At 38.8% G+C, this 19,608-nt stretch overlaps 1 protein-coding gene across 1 annotated transcript in view; it reads left to right on the top strand.

Moving 5' to 3' along the window:
• Positions 1–5,253: 5,253 nt before the first annotated feature.
• Positions 5,254–19,608, top strand: part of LOC145686180 (pancreatic triacylglycerol lipase-like) — a 160,375-nt gene continuing 146,020 nt past the window's right edge. The window contains exon 1 of the mRNA XM_081759200.1: positions 5,254–5,636. Coding sequence (XP_081615326.1) covers positions 5,582–5,636 — 55 coding nt within the window. The 5' untranslated portion in view covers positions 5,254–5,581. The remainder of the gene's footprint in view (positions 5,637–19,608) is intronic.

Here is a 19,608-nt window from a genome sequence, read left to right as displayed (position 1 = left end):
CCGAGACCATTTGACGCGGGGCAGTTTTGACTCGGGACCTTTTGTAGCGGGACCCCTTTTGACCCTGGCTCGTTTGAGGAAGGTCCCTTTGACTTTTGTCGTGAAACCCTCTTGAGCCTGCTGTTTTGATGAGGGTCGGTTTGATTCAGGCACTTTTGACTCCTGCCCTTTTGTTGCTGAGACGTTTGAACCGAGCCCTTTGTTCGCGGGTCCGTTTTGACTCGTGCCCTTTTTAGCGGGTCCACTTTTGACTTGTGACTGTTTGTTGCGGAGACCTTTTGACCCAGATCCTTTTGACGTGGGGCCGTTTTGACGCAGGTCTTTTGTAGCGGGGCAATTTTGACCAGGGACTGTTTGACGCATTGCCCATTTATCGCGGGACCCTTTTGACTCAGGTCCTTTTAATGAAAGGTGATATGACTCGGGTCCTCTTTTGCGGAGACCTGTTGAATCGGGCCCCTTTGAAGCTGGGCCGTTTTACTGGGCCTTTTCGTAGCGACGCCCATTTTTGACCCGAGCCGTTTGACACAGGGCAATTGACTCGGATCCTTTTGTTGTGGGACCCTTTTGGCCAGAGCTCTTTTTATAAGGGGCGTTTTGATTCGGGCCCGTTTGACTCAGGCCCTTTTGTTGCGGAGACATTTTCACCCGGCCCATTTGATATCCGATTTTGCCATTTGTTACTAATAACCACATATATATTTCCTTCTTTCGCACAAACACTTCAATTTACTAACAGGAGACAAAACCCTTGTGCATGCTTGATCTCCAATCTTGCTTTGATTAAAGTTTTTTACCCGTGAAACATTATTTACCGGGCCCACTTGACGCGGGACCTTCCTGACTTGTGCCACTTTGACGCGAGGCCCTTTTCACTCAGGCCCAGCTGACACCTGGCCGTTTTAACCCGTGCCCTTTTGTAGCAGAGCCTCTTTGACCAGGGCCCGTTTGACGTAGTTCCCTGTTGACTCGGGCCATTTTGTCGCAGAACCCATTTGACCCAGGCTCTCTTGACGCAGCGCCCTTATGACTCGGGCCCTTTTTTCGCGGAGACCTTTTACCTGGGCCCTTTCGACGTGGGGTTGTTTTGACTCGGACATTTTGTAGTGGGGCCACTTTTTGACACGGGCCTGTTTGACGCAGGACCTTTTGACTCGGGTCCTTTTGTCGTGGGACCATTTTAACTCGACCTCTTTTTATGAAGGGCGTTTTGATTCGGGCCCTTTTGACTGAGGCCTTTTCGTTGCCGAGGTCTTTTGACCGGGGACCTTTTGACGAGGGCCAGTTTTGACTGGAACCCTTTTGTAGCGTGTCCCCCTTTGACCCGGGCTTGTTTGAGGCAGTTCTCTTTTTACTAGGACTGTTTTGTCTTGGGACCCTTTTCACCCGGCCCTTTTGATATGGGTCGTTTTGATTCGACCCGTTTTGACTCGGGCACTTTTGGCGGAGACCTTTTAACTCGGTCTCTTTTGATGCATAGCTAACTTGGGCCCTTTTGTAGCGGGGCCCCTTTTTGACACGGGCCCTTTGGACGCACAGCTTTTTGACTCAGGTTCTTTTTTGTGTGATCCTTTTGGCCAGGGCTCTTTTTATTAGGTGTGTTTTGATTCGGCCCCTTTTGAGTCAGGCCATTTTGTTGCAGAGACCTTTTCACCCGGGCACTTTTGACGCGGGGCCTTTTTGGTCTGGCCCTTTTGTAGCGGGTCCCTTATGTCGCAGGCCGTGTTGACTCGGGCCTTTCTGTGTTTGCCCTTGTGTCTGCCCTTCTGACATGGAACCCTATATATAAGGCAGCAACTGAAATACCTGGGACAGGGGGGCCTGGTGGAGTATGAGTATATCAATAATCGATCGATCCAGGGCGCAGTAAAATTAATTACGCCACTGTTCATATCTCTTTGTTTCTATTCTCTCGACATCATGTCTGGAGATGAATGTTCTGACTAATGGGCTACAGCGACGAAAGACGATATACGCTATCAATACTAATGTTATGGATTTTAACTTAACATATATAGGACAATAAAATGAAAAACTCTCTATCGGTATTTTGCCCTCCCCCCCCCCGTTGGAAAAAATCATGCGGGCGTAAGTGATTATGACGTTTCTTAGTTACTGTATTATATTGTTCTATATACGGAATAAATACTTCTGTGTTTTGTATAATAATAAGAGCCTTATCTACTTTTATTACGGTCCTTGCTTTACGACAGAGAAACATATTCACGTTTAGCGTAATCATTTTCCATTCTCAAATAATTACAGTGAGAGGAATGAAATAATTCACGCACACATTTAGGACTTAGAAAAGTGCCCTGCGAACATGCATTTAAGTCCTGAAGAGTGAAAAGCGCTAGTAGCAGTTGTTAACAGTTATTAACTTAACATATAAGACAGTAAATTGAAAAACTGAGAATACGAATCTTTTCAGAGAGGACAGTGCACTGATGCTTCTAATCTATGCCTTTACTCCCTATACCTACGTTATTTCCCTAGTCAAAATAAAAACTCTTCAAAATTAATCACAATTTCTTATGCAACCATCCCTTCCTTAGAGTACTGCGCGGTCACATACCCGTCACGGCGATGTAAAGGCACTTTTGGCGACGAGGATACAACTGAAGTGTGGAGTGATTTTAAGCAATTTTGAGTTCTGGTGTATTCCAAGAACGTAAAAACTGTACCAAATGTCAACGAACATGTTTCAGGAAGATGAAAAAGTATTTCTTTAAATGTCGTATCATATGATTCTAGTATTTACTCTCTTTCTAAGCGTAATAAAATACATATGATAGCATGCGTCGAATTAAAAATATGAGTTGTTCGTTAATCCCCACTTTCAATACCACTCTTGCAAAAACAAGCCTCATTATTCATTAATATGATTAATATTATCTTATCTATTTATTTCTTTTGCAATTTTTTTTAAATTAAATAAACTGATAACATAATTTTCCAGACAGAATTTTAAAGTGTTCATCAGCTAGGAATCAATCTCTTCTTACACTTTCGTTGTTAAAGAGTACAAAGTGCTAACACCTACTTGCGTTGCTCTTCTCAATTTACTTAATAAAATATGAAATACGACAAACGAAAAAAAAATATGAATACCAATGTTTGATATTCTAACAAAAAACGATAGTATCCTATTAATTATACAACCTTTCGTCAAACAAAGTGTTACAAACAACCAGGAAAACTAACATTGATATACAAATATTCAGATCATAGCTTGCCCTCTCCCCCTTCACTTTTAACGTCCAATCGCCGCCACTGCTCTTGGATACGTATTTCCATTATCATTAAAGTTTGCACTTCGAGCCTGAATATCCCGGGACAGCAATGGAACCTGTAAGATTTTTCCAAAAGACGTTCCCAGGGACATATTGTGCTATGAATGTCTCATTCCACAAACTCTTCCGTAATCGGTCACTTAAGTTATCATCTATGTTTTTTTGCCATCCATGCATAACCGTGGATCAATTTTTAAGATAAAAATTTCATTTCATTTCAAGAGGACATCATAATTTATTTCTCACATTCAGCTCACAATACTTAAATCATAGGATGTAAAAGTAAGAACGGAAAAGGAATAAAGATTTTTAAATTTTTGTATACTACATAAGGAAGTAAGAAGTAAACAAAAAACTGTGAATGAACGTTAAATAATTCATCTCATGTTACAAATGTCAATAGAAAATTCATTGCCACTTTCCATCATGTTCCCCAACAACTAGTACAGAAAAATGCCGACTTCAATTCACTCACCGGACTTTCATTGCGTGTTGTGTAAGATCCACATGGCTATACTGTTGAGAAGATGAGGAGAACAAGCAGCGTTGCCAGAATCAGAAAATACAAAAACCGTACGCACGACAAAAGGGACAGTTTCATCTTTCTGGGGACCGTGCATATGAACACTGTTTACTTTCTGAGCATACGTATATCTTTCATACGTATATTTTTCATACTGTATCCAGAGATGTTTAATGTTTTACTTTCAAATTATGCACGATAAAATAAAAGTAATAGAGAATTATAGCAATTATTTTAAAATGTAATATTAATGTTAGTGAGTAGCGTGTCAAATAACAGAAAAATCATACTCTCGAATTCATTAATCATCAAAGCAAAGTTATTCTTATCACTTTCATCACTCAAAGGGACGTAGTTTATTGTTGGTTTATTGTTGTTAGTTTATTGTTAGTATTGTTAGTTGTTAGGGTTAGTTTATTGCGGACATTTGGGATTGCGGCCAAACTATATACCAAAAGTAATTTTAATTGGCTTTCCATTTGGCTATGATGATCATGCACACATAGTTACATTCATTTTTTTAAATATAATAATTCATATATTACAGGTGATTCAAAAAATATTTTTCCAGTAGTCAACTCTAAAAAGGAATAGGCTGTTTCTCGAATTGCTATTATTTGTAATTAATATTATTACAATTACAAATATCAATATCCAAAAGTGCCTGAGTTCATTTTTCACCTAGATATACTCTCCCAAGTAAGTAAATAGAAACAAATGAAAAAGGAAGAAAAATTGAGCCCTTGAAAGCAGGGACGTACGCAGGGGGGGGGTCACGGGGGTCCGGACCCCCCCCCGAAATTTCGACTTTTTTAAAATTTAGCCTAATTTTAGGGGCAATTTTAATATAAAATAGCTTCATATTTAGTTTGGACCCCCCGAAATAAATTCCTGGGTACGCTACTGCTTGAAAGCAAAATGTGGACAAATTCACCAGTCTTCAGAAAATACTCTCTACAATACATTGAGCAGAATTAGTCAAGGGGTCGTAGTGGGTTGGTGTGTCAGAGAAAGCTGGTGGGTCAGAGTGGGTCATGGTGGGTCGTTCGGTCAGAGAGGATCAGAGTGGGTTGGTGGTGGTGGGTCTCAGTGTCACGTACTGTTGACTCACCACTCTCTGACCCACTCACAAATTTTGACCCATAACACACTGATCCACTCCAACTCTGGTGGTAAGATGAGAACCGCTGAGAGGTAGAAAACACGATAGAAGACGATCTTTTGATTAAAAATAAAATATTGCTACGAAATTTCAGTAAGATCGTAGAAAATGCATACGGTCAATGAGTTGGACCATGTACCGTACGAGAGGGGCTAATTATCGTATTTCTACGGTTAAGACAATACATCTGGCAACGCTAAGAGCAAGTCAACAACAAAATAGCGCGCGCGCGCGCGCGCGGCGGACCTTCAGTCAAACACGTGCTCTCTCGCGTAAACATAATAGTAAAGAGCAACATGAGTTTGATTTAGATTTAGATGATCATTTATGGTGTAAGTAAGGCAAATAACTCGGTTCGGACTTACAAAGCACAGCACTGATTTTATCTTTCACTTTCCGAAAATAACTTCGTTATTACAGTTGTTACTTGCGTATATATATGTGTGTGTTTTTGTGTGCCGTTGGCATTCCGTCACGAATGTTCGTGCAAGTAAAAGAAAGAAAGAAAAAATAAGGCAGAAGACGACTTTTTAAGAAGACAAATTTCAGTTCTTTCAAATAGAAACTAATGATCAAAGTTTTGTGTGAGCACTTGTTTTACTGATGATGTTGAACGTTTGGTTTGCTTATGTAATTTGTGGTTTATTATACGTGCAAGGTAAGACATTAAATATCAATCTTCTTAAAACAAGAAACAAAATGTTTCTAAACGCCCTTCTTTTCTGTTTGCCGTAAGGAGAAAATTTAAAATTTAGTTATCAAGCATACTTCCTTATTGTGTCCCAAAACTTCGGAGAGGCTTCCTTGTGGTTGTATAAATAGTTGGTGTGGTGTATAGTAGTAGTCGAACAGCCTGAAACGTTAGGCTGATGATCGAGGGTTTGAGTCCCTCACAGGACCATTGGCATTTTTAACCTGTCTATTAAGTTTCTGTGTTATGTCCCTGTTGAATTGAGTGGCACAGAGTTTAGAATAGCCGCGAATTAAGTGGACACAAGGGCCTAGATGGGCGAATATACAGTATATATAGGCACGGTCGTGTGGGCCACGGAGACTCAGTGGTAGAGCGTTCAACTCTGGTGCATGGGGTCCTTGGGTCGGTCCCAGCTCTCGCCAAGTGAACTTTGTGGTTGATAAACACTATGTGCGTTTGTTTCCTCAAGATCCTCCCGTTTCCTATCACTTTCTTCATTCCACCATTTCATTCATTTCTCATCATCACCGTCCCCTTTAGCCTAGCCGGCATAAGCATGGAATGTTTCAGTACACGGCCGCCTTCTGCGTAAGATACTCGGGCTGCATTCCTAGTGAAAGGAGCACGGTGGCTCTGTAGTAGACAGTTTATCTCTGGTGCATAGGGTCCCTGGTTCGATCCCGACCAAGTAAGTTTATGGTGGACGACACCGTGTCCGTGGTTTTTCTCGGGAGTACTCCCGTTTCCGACTTTCTCATTCCAGCAATTTTTCCATTATCATTCGCTTGTCTGAATCAGGGGGCCGCGGTGGCTCAGTGGTAGAGCGTTCACCTCTGGTGCTTGGGGTCCCGGGTTCGATCCCAGCCCCCGCCAAGTGAACTTTGTGGTGGACAAACACCGTGCTCGTGGGTTTTCTCGGGGTTCTCCCGTTTCCTCCCACTTACTTCATTCCACCATTTCACTCATCTCTCATAATCACCGTCTCCTTTAGCCTAACCGGCATAACCGTGGGACGTAAAACTCAAAGATTTCATTTCATTTTTTTCAAAGATTTCATTTCATTTGTCTGAATCATCCGCGTCCCTTAACCTAACGGGCATAATCGTGGAACGTTAAACTGAAAAAATGTCGTTTCGATTCCTAGTAAGAGTTTATAATAAACCGCATCCACGTTGAAGTGTAGATCTAGGTCTCATATAACCTTGCTGCTGAAAGGGATGTTAAACTTCAAAACAATAAGCCCTCTCTGCTGCCATAGTGACTAGGAACACGAGGTCCCGATGGAGCATGGAACGAATTACGGTGGTTCTGCTTCCATTTTAAACGGTAGGTCCACGTTTTATACAATCTCGGTTCTGAAAAGCAACGGCAAACTTGAACAAACACCTTCGAACAATACCACCTGGAGAATACTCTTTCGGTATATTTCTTTAACAATGTTACTCTTATCTAGGCATTATTGTTGATATAAAATGAAATATTTAACGTTTCACATTTATGTCCTTGAGGCTAAATGAGAGGTATATTAAATGAAGGTGAACGTCTATGAAAGAATTCTCTGAATGAGAATGTGGGAGAACGGAAGTTGTGTCCTTCACAACACCACATGACCTGCAATCTAATCAAGGAATCTTGACACTAGAGATGAGTGCTTTACCACTTTTTCTTTGTGCTTCAGTAACTTGTTCTATTTTGATATTTGAATTTCCTACAGAGATATCTAGATAAAAATGTCCACGCTTTTCAGTGGAAGTAGAACCGACGGTAAGTTTCGGCTCACGATTACCAACCGAACGCCTCTGACTGACAGACTGACTACATCTGGCGGCTTCCACAGAGCCTCCGTTCCTTCTTACTATATTATTATTTATGTACGCGTAAAATACTGACCACCTATAACACCATGTAACTAATGTCTATATATTATTAAACAGAATAAAAGAGTAGAAATGACAGACTTATCATCGCTCAGGTCGTACTCATACAGGTAGAAACATGAAATTTGGACAGACTATTTCTTTCCTCATAGGAAGCAAATTAAGAAAGAATGTTTTGAAACTTGTGTGTTAAGGAAGGTAAAGGGGGATTCAAATTTTCTATCAAGAATTCAATATTCCAAATCTCTCAAGTTAGAGGCATGAAACTCGACATTAAAAATCAAGGAACAAGTGTTTCAGTGTTTTCGAAAATTCTGCTTCTGAGGGAGGAAAGGGGGTCATTCTATAATAACTATATGACCTTTTTTAATTAAAAAGAGTGCTGGATGTAATGATTAGCTTTAGTTCGGGGTGTAAAATCGGTATATAAACTCTTAATTAAAAGCAAGTGTATAAGTGTTTCAACGTTTCCGAAAGTACCACTTTAAGCAGGAAAGGAGGGCATTTCTATAATATTCAAATCACCCGATCTTTATATCACGCATATAGGAAGCACGTGTTCTAGGGTTTTCGAAAATTTCGCTATCGATAGAAAACGAGTACTTTCTATAATATTCACATTTTCGGTTTGATATTTATTAAACCTTATATTTCACGTTCGAAGAATGGCACTTCTGTTAATTAATTAATGATTGTTCGATATTTGGATATTTCTCTTCAAAAGAGATGTTTTATTTTTTATTTTTTTTATTACAGCGTTTTTCAGTCTATTTCAGTTTTAGTACACCAACTCAGTGGTTCTCAACTTTTTTTTTTTTAGACTGACGATGCACTTTATTAAACATCCACATCATCGCGATTAACTTCTTTGATATTTTATTAATAATAATAATAATAACAGGACGCAAAATTTCAAAGTCAGACGCACTCGCCAATCTAAAAATGATGATCGTCAGTATCTCTCACGTACAAATTATGAGAGATCCGCTCACCCCCCCCCCCCTTACAGCCTTTTGCTTGTGAGAAAGAAAGATTACATCAGGGCATAAAATTTCAAAACCAACAATTAGATTCAGGATAATCAATTTTGAATTAGACAATTCATATACACGTTAAAAAATATCTTACCTTAAGATTTTACGTTTGTGTAACGCTGTCTCTCTCTGCACTGAAGTAAAAGTTGTCGATTGAAGTTTTCAGATCAAAGTTCTTAAGTGAAGGGACTTACTCCCATGCAAAAATATACTTTTTTAAAAATATTTTGGGTATTTACTTATTTTGTTATTTATTTATCAATGACATGCTGACGTGACTGATTGATCTATTCTATGCAGTGTTGCCAGACCAGTCAGTTGGAAAAGCAGGAGATTCGAAGATAAAAAACAGGAGAAAGCAGTAGACACATACAGTGGTGGCGTTTGAATGTAAATCCGGGGGAGGGGCAATAAAATTTGCCATTGTTACGGGCGCAGTAGTCAAAACAAGCAGTCCCGAATTCATTTCCGATGAACTACGATGAGCAAATGAAAGGGAGAAGTCCGGATTTATATTAATATTATTTGATACACACGTGTGTAAAGTAAAACGTAGTGAAAGAGCAAAGCGCAATGGGAAAATGTCTTTTCATGCACGTAGCGATAACGTAGCTATATGGTACAGTCACACGTGGTCGAGGAGTAAGACGATTTCTTGCTGACGATCGTGGAGAAATGATCTAAGCCACTCTTCCAACCCAAATCCCAATCTAAACAACACTTACTTGTAAATCTTACAGAAAGTCATAAAAACGCTAACCATAATGCATATAGAAGATGACATACAGTTGTATCCTTTGGATTCATATTATATACAGTAAAGCTGTATAACTATATGCTCTACAGAGCTTTGTGTATTATAACAAAGAAATTTCATCTTTTTATGTGAGGAAACATTGAAAATTCAATATTAATAATAATATATTTCTTTAGCTTCTCGAAGTAAGGAAAAAGCAGGAGATTGTTTACTTTTCACTTTCTTTCGCAGTAGATCAGTAGAACGTAGAAAAATCAGGAGATCTCCTGCAAAATCAGTAGATCTGGCAACACTGATTCTATGCGCTGGTCTGTCCCTCCAGCTATTCTAGCTTCAAACATCAGGGGAAACGATGTCGCGCATTGACGTACCAGGAGGCAAACCATTTCGATTGAGAGTCTAGTTCAGTGCATTTAGGTTTTGACCCGGAATTTTATAATAACAAGGCTGAAAATTGGTAGAGATGTTCACATTGTTGTTCTGAACAACAGACTCAAAGTCCCAAAAATCCCACTTGGGGAAACCAAGATATGACGTCATCAAGATATCCAATGGCAGAATTTATGTCTTAAATTTTAAAATGTTGTATCTTCTCAACATATCAAGGTAGAAACTACGTTCTTGCTTCGTTTCACTCAGAATATATTCAAAATTATTATTTATAACGACTTCTTGTCATACACTATTGTTGTCTTTAAATATGACGCCTTAAAGTGAAAGGAATGTGTATTTTCAATTTCTAATTCAATCTTTAACTGTGAATAACTTTGAAACAGAATTATATACGAGGAAATGTTCTATAGTAATCGTTATTTGCTGTTTCAAGATCTTTCCAACGAGCCCAAAATCATTGTTCTATTTCTAAAATTAACTCAGCTAATCAGTTTTATGTTGAGCTAGCAGTGATCGCATACTACAATTTACTATTACACTATATTAGTTGATAAGTAGATCGCGCTACAGCTCAAATTATTATTAACATTTGGTTACTTAAAATCAAATTAATAGAGGTTCTATTATTTACGCATAGAAAAAGAAAACAAAAAAGGGAAAAATAAAATCTGTAACAAAGTTACAAACGCTATGGGGCCAGAAAATCTGAAAAGAGATTTAATTAAAGAAGATACCAGCGCAGCTCTCCCAGAATCAGAAAATATAAAAAATGCTCGATTAGTTGATCTATGCTGGATGTTGGGATACATGGTGGAAGAAATGTCAAGCCCTAGTTCGAATGGATATATGGACGCAATGACTAAAGCAAGGCCGAAGGAATACGAAACATCAGCCATTTTGCCTGTACCTTTCGTGAATCTTGTACCAGGAAACCCAAGTACAATTTACACTTGTTTCCTGAACGCAATGGAGCAATGCATGAAAATGAGTCAAAAATCCTGTGTAGTGACATTTGATCAGCCACTATATACTAAAACCATAGACATGGTTCTAGTAATAGAAAAAGACAGTCCACTCTCGTGCGTAATTGTGCGTCGTGGTGATTTTAACATATGTATGTCATTTCTCGATGCTGTTCTAAACATTATGGCTGGTAACAGTTTGGAAGAGCCGTGGGATATCATCTAAGCAAAGAACAGAGTAGCCCATGTGATGACTGGGCATGCTATGCTCGAGCTATTCGTGCGCATTTTCTAACTCAGGTTTCGCTTGCAAAGCTGTTACTAAATGAAATGAATGTAAATGAAGATCTTAATCATAGACTGAAAAGCATGCACTTAGATGTATTTCGAGGTACATTGTCACAGAAAATATAAGCACGTCTCAATTTCTACTGGACATTCAAAATATGTTACATGAAACATTACACATTGTATCTGTTTCAAATCGAACCGGAAAACTATGGGCGCAATACTTCGAAACGGTTAACATTATGCGTCTCTTTATTAGAGCAGAACGTTCAGGTGATTGGAACCTTCACCTTTATAGCGTCCAATGTATGATCCCTTTCTTGCATGCTGCAGGCCACTTCAATTATGCGAAGTCTGCCCACACTTACTTGCAACAAATGCTAAACTAGAAACAATCGTGAGTCATGAAGAATTTGACAAATTTATGAAGCATAGCTATTTCACAATTAGAAGAACAGAAAAATTTTGGCCAGAAATATGGACGGATATGATAATAGAACAAGTGTTAATGCGTACGATGAAGACTGCAGATGGATTAACACGTGGCCAAAATGGTGGATGTGCTCTGGGTCTGTGCAATACCTGCATCATCACATGTTATAGAAACCGTCGAAATCTTCACCGATGTTTTTATTACAACGTCAGAACAACATGTGGAACAGAAAGAATCTCGGAAAGTCAGGGACAACGAGGATCTTCAGGGCATGATGACCTGGCTGCACTCGCACAATCCTTTTCAAATCTCGTCAAATTTTTGGTTTCCATCTCTACTGGCTTGGTGGGCGATGAAAGTGTGAATTGTGATGGAGCCCAAGATCGATTAAATCAATTGTGGGTCAACGGTTTAGTGACATCCATCTGAAGCGAAGAGATAAGGTTCTATCGCTTCCAAGTGTAGCCAAAACTATAAAATTTAAAGAAAGAGATGTTGAAGTTAACCCTAACCAACTCTTTGATCGTATTCTATGTGTCGTGCGAAGCGATGAGGAGTTGGCCTAATACTTGAGGTACGAGGTGCCCGCAAGACCACCTGCTTTTTTGATGGTGTTTCAATGGATGGCAGCATTGATCGCTGTTTTGGAGGAACTTGTTCCTTCCGAGAACATATTACCATCAGATCGCATATATACAATCGACGGAGGTTTTCTATTACATCGTGTAACGTGAATGCTAGCGGCCAACTTCCGTCAGATATGTCTCCAGTATCTTAAATATATTCAGCAACACTACGGACACAGAGTTAATGTCGTTTTTGATGGCCACTCAGGTCCAAGCACGAAAGATGAAGAGCACAAGAGGCGAAGATGTAAAAAATCAGTAAAGGAGACAATAATCGACGATTTCAAACCATCGATTGTATCCCAAGAACTGGTTTTGACAAACATCTCCAACAAAAGAAGATTATAGAACTTTTAACAGAGCATCTTCAATCAGCGGGTATTAAGGTACTTCAAGCTTCCTCCGACACAAACATCTTGGTGATTTCAACATCAGTTACCGTAGCAAGAGCAGGAATATCTTCAGTTCTTGTAGGAAAAGACATTGATTTGTAATTTCTTTTGGCTGCACATGCTGATGTAGATTGCTTCGAAGTTTGGATGCTAATACCAGGAAAAAGAGACAATCATCACAAAGTTTACAGCAGTAGGAAACTTCAAGCTGGCCTCGGAAAAATTCTTCCTAATATTTTTTCCTCCATGCCGCAACTGGGTGTGATACAACTTCTACGCCGTTTAGGAGAGGAAAACAGATAGCTTTTAGGAAATTTCGAGAGAACTCTCTTTTAAGAAAACGTGTTAGTCTTAAGTATATTTAACAGATCAGACGTAACTCACGAAGAAATTGCGAATGCTGCGGAATCCTTTCTTCTAGAATTTATATGGCTTCTATAGCCTATAAATGGTAACCTGGATAAAGCAAGGTACCATCAATACATGGGAACTGTGGCAATACAGTTTAAGTCAGCATTTAACTTATCGTCACTTCCACCAACATCAGCTGCAGCAAAGCAACATTCCTACCGATTTTATCACCACGTTCAGCAGGGAACGGCGTGAATTTATCACCAACAGATTGGGGATGGATGTTAATAGATGGTCATTACAAACCTATTCCAAGCGAAAATGCCTCTGCACCTGAAAGTATCTTGCACGTATCTTGTAATTGTAAGTTTGGTTGCGAACGAAATTGCGAATGCCGAAGAAGTGACTTGAATTGTTCGACAATGTGTGGTTATTGTGTTGGTCATGGCTGTGAAAAACGTTCACACATTCACACATTCTAGTTGAAGACGGTGACACGAAAGAGCTTGAATTGCTTGTATAAGCAGTGACATGAGCAGTTCTACATTCATTAATTGTTCTTTTGTCTGACAATTACTGTTTATGTGATAATTTTCATGGCTGAAGGTTAACTTGTTTCACTTTACAATCATAAACATCTTGTTTCACAAGAGGGCCGCGGTGGCTCAGTGGTAGAGCGTTCACCTCTGGTGTTTGGGGTCCCGGGTTCGATCCCAGCCCCCGCCAAGTGAACTTTGTGGTGGACAAACACCGTGTGCGTGGGTTTTCTCGGGGTTCTCCCGTTTCCTCCCACTTTCTTCATTCCACCATTTCACGCATTACTCATCATCACCGTCTCCTTTAGCCTAACCGGCATAACCGCGGGACGTAAAACTCAAAGATTTCATTTTTGTTTCACAAGACAATCATATATATTTTGTTTTTATACGATATAACCTATACATGAGAAGACATCATAGCAGTTCTGCTAGTATTTTGGATAACACACCTCCAGAAAGAATTGAACCGAAAATATAGTTTATTCTTTGAATATTTATTTTACAAAGGGATTGTTTCAAAAGAAAACAATATGGATCAGTTGAATCATCAAGTAGAGAAATATTTATCAGTATTGAAAAATTAAGTCTTAGAAAAATTATAACGTTCATCTGCCTCTTAAGAACATTCCGTAAGCTGTATGTTTCACACTTATTTATGATAAAAATATAACAAAAGTCATCCCGAACATTGCAACTATTATTTGCAATACAAATTTCGTTTACTTCCGTTTACAAAGTCATAAATGATTTGGATGCGATCATTTTTTAAAGATTGTCGGTTACTGCGAGTTCTACATTAAATCGGCTAGCTCTGTTATTTTTAGAGGTAGAACAATAGTTTTGGGCTCGTTGGAAAGATCTTAAAACAGCAAATAACGATTACTTCAAAACATTTTCCCATATATAATTCCGTTTCAAAGTTATTCACAGTTAAAGATTGAAATAAAAATTGAAAATACACATTCCTTTCATTTTAAGGCGCCACATTTAAAGATAACAATAGTGTATGACAAGAAGTCGATATAAATAATAATTTTGAATCTATTCTCAGTGAAATGAAGCAAGGATGATGTTCCTACCTTGAAACGTCGCGAAGACACGACGTTTTAAAATTTAAGACATAAATTCTTTCGTCGGGCATCTTGATGACGTCATATCTTGGTTTCCCCAAGTGGGATTTGTTGGGACTTTGAGTGTGTTGTTCAGAACAACAATATAAACACCTCCACCAATTTTCAGCTTATTATAAAATTCCGGGTTTGGACAATTTTTTGTCTAATTGCACTGGACTAGTGGGAAAGGAGGGGCGAATTACAACGTTGTGAAAACTTTATATTCCGTATTTTCTCTCATTCAGTGACAATTATTTTCGTGCGAAACAGAAACTGCGCAGCCCTGTGAATTTAAGCAGAAATCATTTCTACCAGACACTGGTCGCCAGCTCAAAAATTTCTAGTCGCGAATGGCGACCGAAAATTTTGCACCCTGATAATAATATAAAGTATAATAGCATAAGCCTATAAGTTTCTATGAAGTATTGACTATGTAGTACTGAGCACTGTTGCTGCCGCGAAGGCGTTAACTGGTTGAGCCTGTCTGAAAATCAATTTTAATTTCTTATTAAATATTTATGATTTTTAAATTCTAACATTTCGCACACATCGGTTAGGAACCACTGCAGTAACTGTGTAACTTAAAATCTCACGGCGAACCTAAAAAAAAAAAAAAAAAAAAAAAAAGAAACTTTTTCACAGCTAATGCCAAGTTACTTTGTATTTTGATCATAAAGAAACACTACCTACGGAGTTCAACTGCCTGACTAAAATAACGATATGTAGGCATTAAAAGTATGGAAAATAGGCAGATAAATTAGGCATTTATAATTTAAAGAAAAGGCACTAAACTCTAACTCGAAATAAACATGAACATTGAATAGCATATAAAAAGTTAATTTAAATTGTGAATAATGTTCAAATAACCGAAAAACACCTGATAGTTGTTTCTAGAGAAACATTTTCTGTAAAGAAATGTTCTTTAAAGAAATATTTTATTCTTTCGTGTGCATCTAATAGATAAGTTATTTACTACATCTTAATACTTCATGTAACAGTCCAGAGTTTTTCACACACCATCTTGAAGAAATAAACTATTGGTCATTTTCGTATGAATATATAAATTAAATTAAATAAATTTTAAATTAACATCTTTTGACAGTTTTTCAGAAGGAGTTGTTAATTAAGATTGTACATAACATTTTCTTAAAGTTGCTAGCTAATTGTGTTCCTAAATTTTTTCTTTGATCAAACAACACTTTATCTGTTTTAAATTTAAATCAATTCTGCTATCTTCAGGGGATGTAATCGCGGCATATTTAAACGTGTGGATCAAATACATTTGGTGTGTATTCAGCTTTGAACAATTTATTTCGTTTTGAATTTGTTCTTGTTAGCAGTAACAAATCTCTCATACATTTCTCTCGGTTACATTCTTTCCATGTATTGGAGTAGAGGTCGACCTTGACCAAGGCATAAGTTATTATCACGCAAGGAGGACTTTGAAGATTACAAGGTTAATGCGTACGTAGTCCGTTATTTCATAAAATAGCTCTTGAACGAAAGGGAAATTTTTCAATTATGTTTATTGAAATACACAGCTAGAGGGAGTATCTCGAACGAATTGAGAGTCAACCCATTAACATCTTCACGCGGTCTAACTGCGCCTATTCACATTGCATTCATTCATAAATGTGGGGACCGCGGTGGCTCAGTGGTAGAGCGTTCACCTCTGGTGCGTAGGGGATCCCAGCCCGCGCCAAGTGAACTTTGTGGTGGACAAACACCGTGCGCGTGGGTTTTCTCGGGATTTTCCCGTTTCCTCCCACTTTCTTCATTCCACTATTTCATTCATTTCTCATAATCACCGTCTCCTTTAGCCTAGCCGGCATAAACGTGGGACGTAAAACTTAAAGATTTTCATTTATAAATGTACATTTCGCTAATGCCACTATACAATTCTGAAAATATTTAAGAGTTACGAGTTACATACACATCTAGATGAAAAAATATTTATATATACGTGCGGGTCGTTCAATGTATAATTTTCCCTAAACTGTAAAATATTTTATTTTTTAAGATACATTTGTAAACTATACATACAGAGGTACACTCATGTCCAAAATTATTGTCGCATGTCTATAAATATATTTATGAAGGAATATAATTTGATATCGAATTCGCCCGGTATTTCTTATAATGTTAGTATGTGCATAATCGGCAAAGACATGTATGTGGCAAATTTCATGTCAAAAGAGCGGTAAATAAGAACAATAAAACGAAAATAAAACTTCCTTATCCATTTAGCAACATTTTGTTTTACTTGTGCAAATTTTCGTATTTATAGTTCTTTTCCTATGAAATTTAGCACAAATATACATTTCCCGACTCTACATGTAGTATCAGTATTAAAACTACCCTGCAAAATCATTATCAAATTATGTTCTTACAAGAAGACAGTTATAGATATGCGACAACAATTTTGGACATGAGTATACATGTGCAGGTGAGTCCTCCCTCATTTCTCCATAGAATTCCCATTGAGTTTCAGACATTTGTCTCACCGTTACACCAATTTGTCCAAAATCAGGGCTCTGACTATTTTAGCAGTCTCCTCATATTTTTTTTCTCCACTTCTTCATCTGCTTCGAAACATTCACCATGCACCGCAGACTCTAACACACCGGAAAAATATCGAAGTAACTTCGCGTTCAATTGAGGTTCTATGGAGTGTAGGGCAACGGTTCTTACCCTAATTCTTCAATTTTTTGTGTCTTGTTTGTGATCTGATTGGGGGTGGGCGTTATCGTCAAGAGGAAGAGAACAGGTCGCTTGTGTCGAATTGGGGCCCTGAAGAAGAGTTTATGTTCGATGTTAAGCGATCTGGTCTCTTGTCAACTGGTGATGAAGAAATGAAGCCTAATGTGAGGAACCTTAGCCAGAGCCCTGATTTTTTGTAGAAAGGTTGGACAAATTGGTGAAACGGTCAGACAAATGCCTCAATGAGAAAGAACTCATAGTTTACGAATGTACCTTAAAAAACTAAATCTTTTATAGCTTAGGAGAACTTATGTATTGAACAACCCACGTACTTAATCTTTACTATAAATTAGGGATATACGCATTGGGTTAGGGATGGGCACGAGTCAAGCTAAAGTTCGACTCGAGTCGAATTCGCCTCGAGTTTCGAGTCTAGTCAAAGGTAATTTTTTGAGTCGAGTTCCGGACCGAATCACTGTTTTCAGAGCGAGTTTAGAGTCGAGTTTGCTAAATGGCTCGTTCGTTCAGCTCCTTTCAACTCGTTTTTAAATCATGGCCTGATTAGACTGGAAAGTGAAAATCATGAGAAATGTAAACAGTAATGTGGAATACTTTTAGTGTTGCTTAAGACAGGGGACACTACTCGCATCCCCTCTCGTCTCGATAACGAGGCGACAATAGATTTTTCTAACCTCCTTTTCCTTTTCTCTACCGATTAGGATGAGCCGATGGCTTGAGCCAGCTCAGTTGGGACGAGCCATCGACTCTGCTTAACTGAGGTGATGGCTCGAGCCGCTCTGTTGGAATGAGCCACTGACTGGGCTCAGATGAGCCTCTGCTCGAGCCGATTCGGTTGGGTGAGCTGCTGGCTTGGCTCACTTCTCGGTTCGTCTCGATAGTGAATGAGCTGTGAACCGAGCCATTGACAACCCTAAATCCGAGCCGAGCAGTTTTGAATTTGAACATTTTCGGCCGGCGCCCTATAACTTTTAACAATTTTTGGATCAAGCTTCAATACTTGCTTCTCCGGAACTGAACTGAACTGAAATGAAATCTTTGAGTTTTACGTCCCGGTTTATGCCGGTTAAGCTAAAGGAGACGGTGACGATGAGTAATGAATGAAATGGTGGAATGAAGAAAGTGGGAGGAAACGGGAGAACCACGAAAAAACCCACGTACACGGTGTTTGTCCACCACAAAGTTCACTTGGCGGGGGCTGGGATCGAACCCGGGACCCCAAGCACCAGAGGTGAACGCCCTACCACTGAGCCGCCGCAGCCCCTCCGGAACTGAAACTCAGAATCTAGTGAACGATGTCCTTGCCTCCTGAAGACCGAGATCGGCACTCAACTAGTTTTCAGTATTCAGAAACAAACCGCTTATCATCCATGGTTATACACGGTGTTATAATAATAATAATAATAATAATAATAATAATAATAATAATAATAATAATAATAATAATAATACAGTAAAGTATCGATTATCCGAGCTAATGTGGACCGGACCTAACTCGGATAAGCAAAAACTCAGTTAACACGAATCGATACATAGAGAATGTTGTAGAGTATTAATTATTGTTGTTTATTGATTATTTTTCTTTATTAGATTATTCATTATTACTGTATTAATTACATACATACATACATAAGTAATTAGTCATAATACAGTTAATAAAATGTAGTTTGATATTGATTCATACATAAGAAACATCGACTCCTATTTTAAACTAGGAATGCAATGGATATACCCGATTGCAATGAAATGAGCTGAGCGAGCGTAAACTACGTAATCAGGAAGTGTTTTTCGGTGATTATTCCTCGATGGTACATCGGATTTTTGATTTCGATCTATGTTCTCACTCAGCACGACATACTCTATCAGCGTGCTAAGTTTGGTTGAGATCGGCCAAACGGTCTAGGAGGAAGCGTTTTTCGGTGATTATTCCTCGATGGTACATCGGATTTTTGATTTCGACCTATGTTGTCACTCAGCACGACATACTCTATCAGCGTGCTAAGTTTGGTTGAGATCGGCCAAACGGTCTAGGAGGAGTTCGCGGACAACCAAACGGCTAACCCGAGTATAAGAGCTTCGCTTCGCTCAGCTCAAAAAAAGAAAAGCCTTTTATAGTCTTCTGCTTCAGGCCGCTATATTGCACAGACATAGCAACATCATAATGTCAGCTGGTGTGTTGTCGCCTTGCTGCTCGACGTAGAACACTGCCTTCTCAAACTGAAACTCAAGACTTGCAACAATCAAAGCTCGCCTAGCTTAATTATGGCAAAGTCGGGCGGAGTCAAAATCTTTGCGCCAGCATTTATGTTTACTTTGTTGCTGAAACAAAAGCCTGTAAACTGCTTTCCGTCGTAACCGGATTAGTACTTAGATATTAGAACTAGTAGCAGATAGGGAGAAAAGAAGAATTTTAGATGTAATTAAGAGGAGGAAAGGAACTAGTTAGGACGTTGG

The sequence above is a fragment of the Thermobia domestica genome, chromosome 5 (assembly GCF_964235325.1).
Source record: "Thermobia domestica chromosome 5, izTheDome1.hap1.1, whole genome shotgun sequence".
Lineage (NCBI taxonomy): Eukaryota > Metazoa > Arthropoda > Insecta > Zygentoma > Lepismatidae > Thermobia > Thermobia domestica.
The sequence above is the reverse complement of the archived record's forward strand: the minus strand, read 5'-3'. Positions and strand labels throughout refer to the sequence as shown.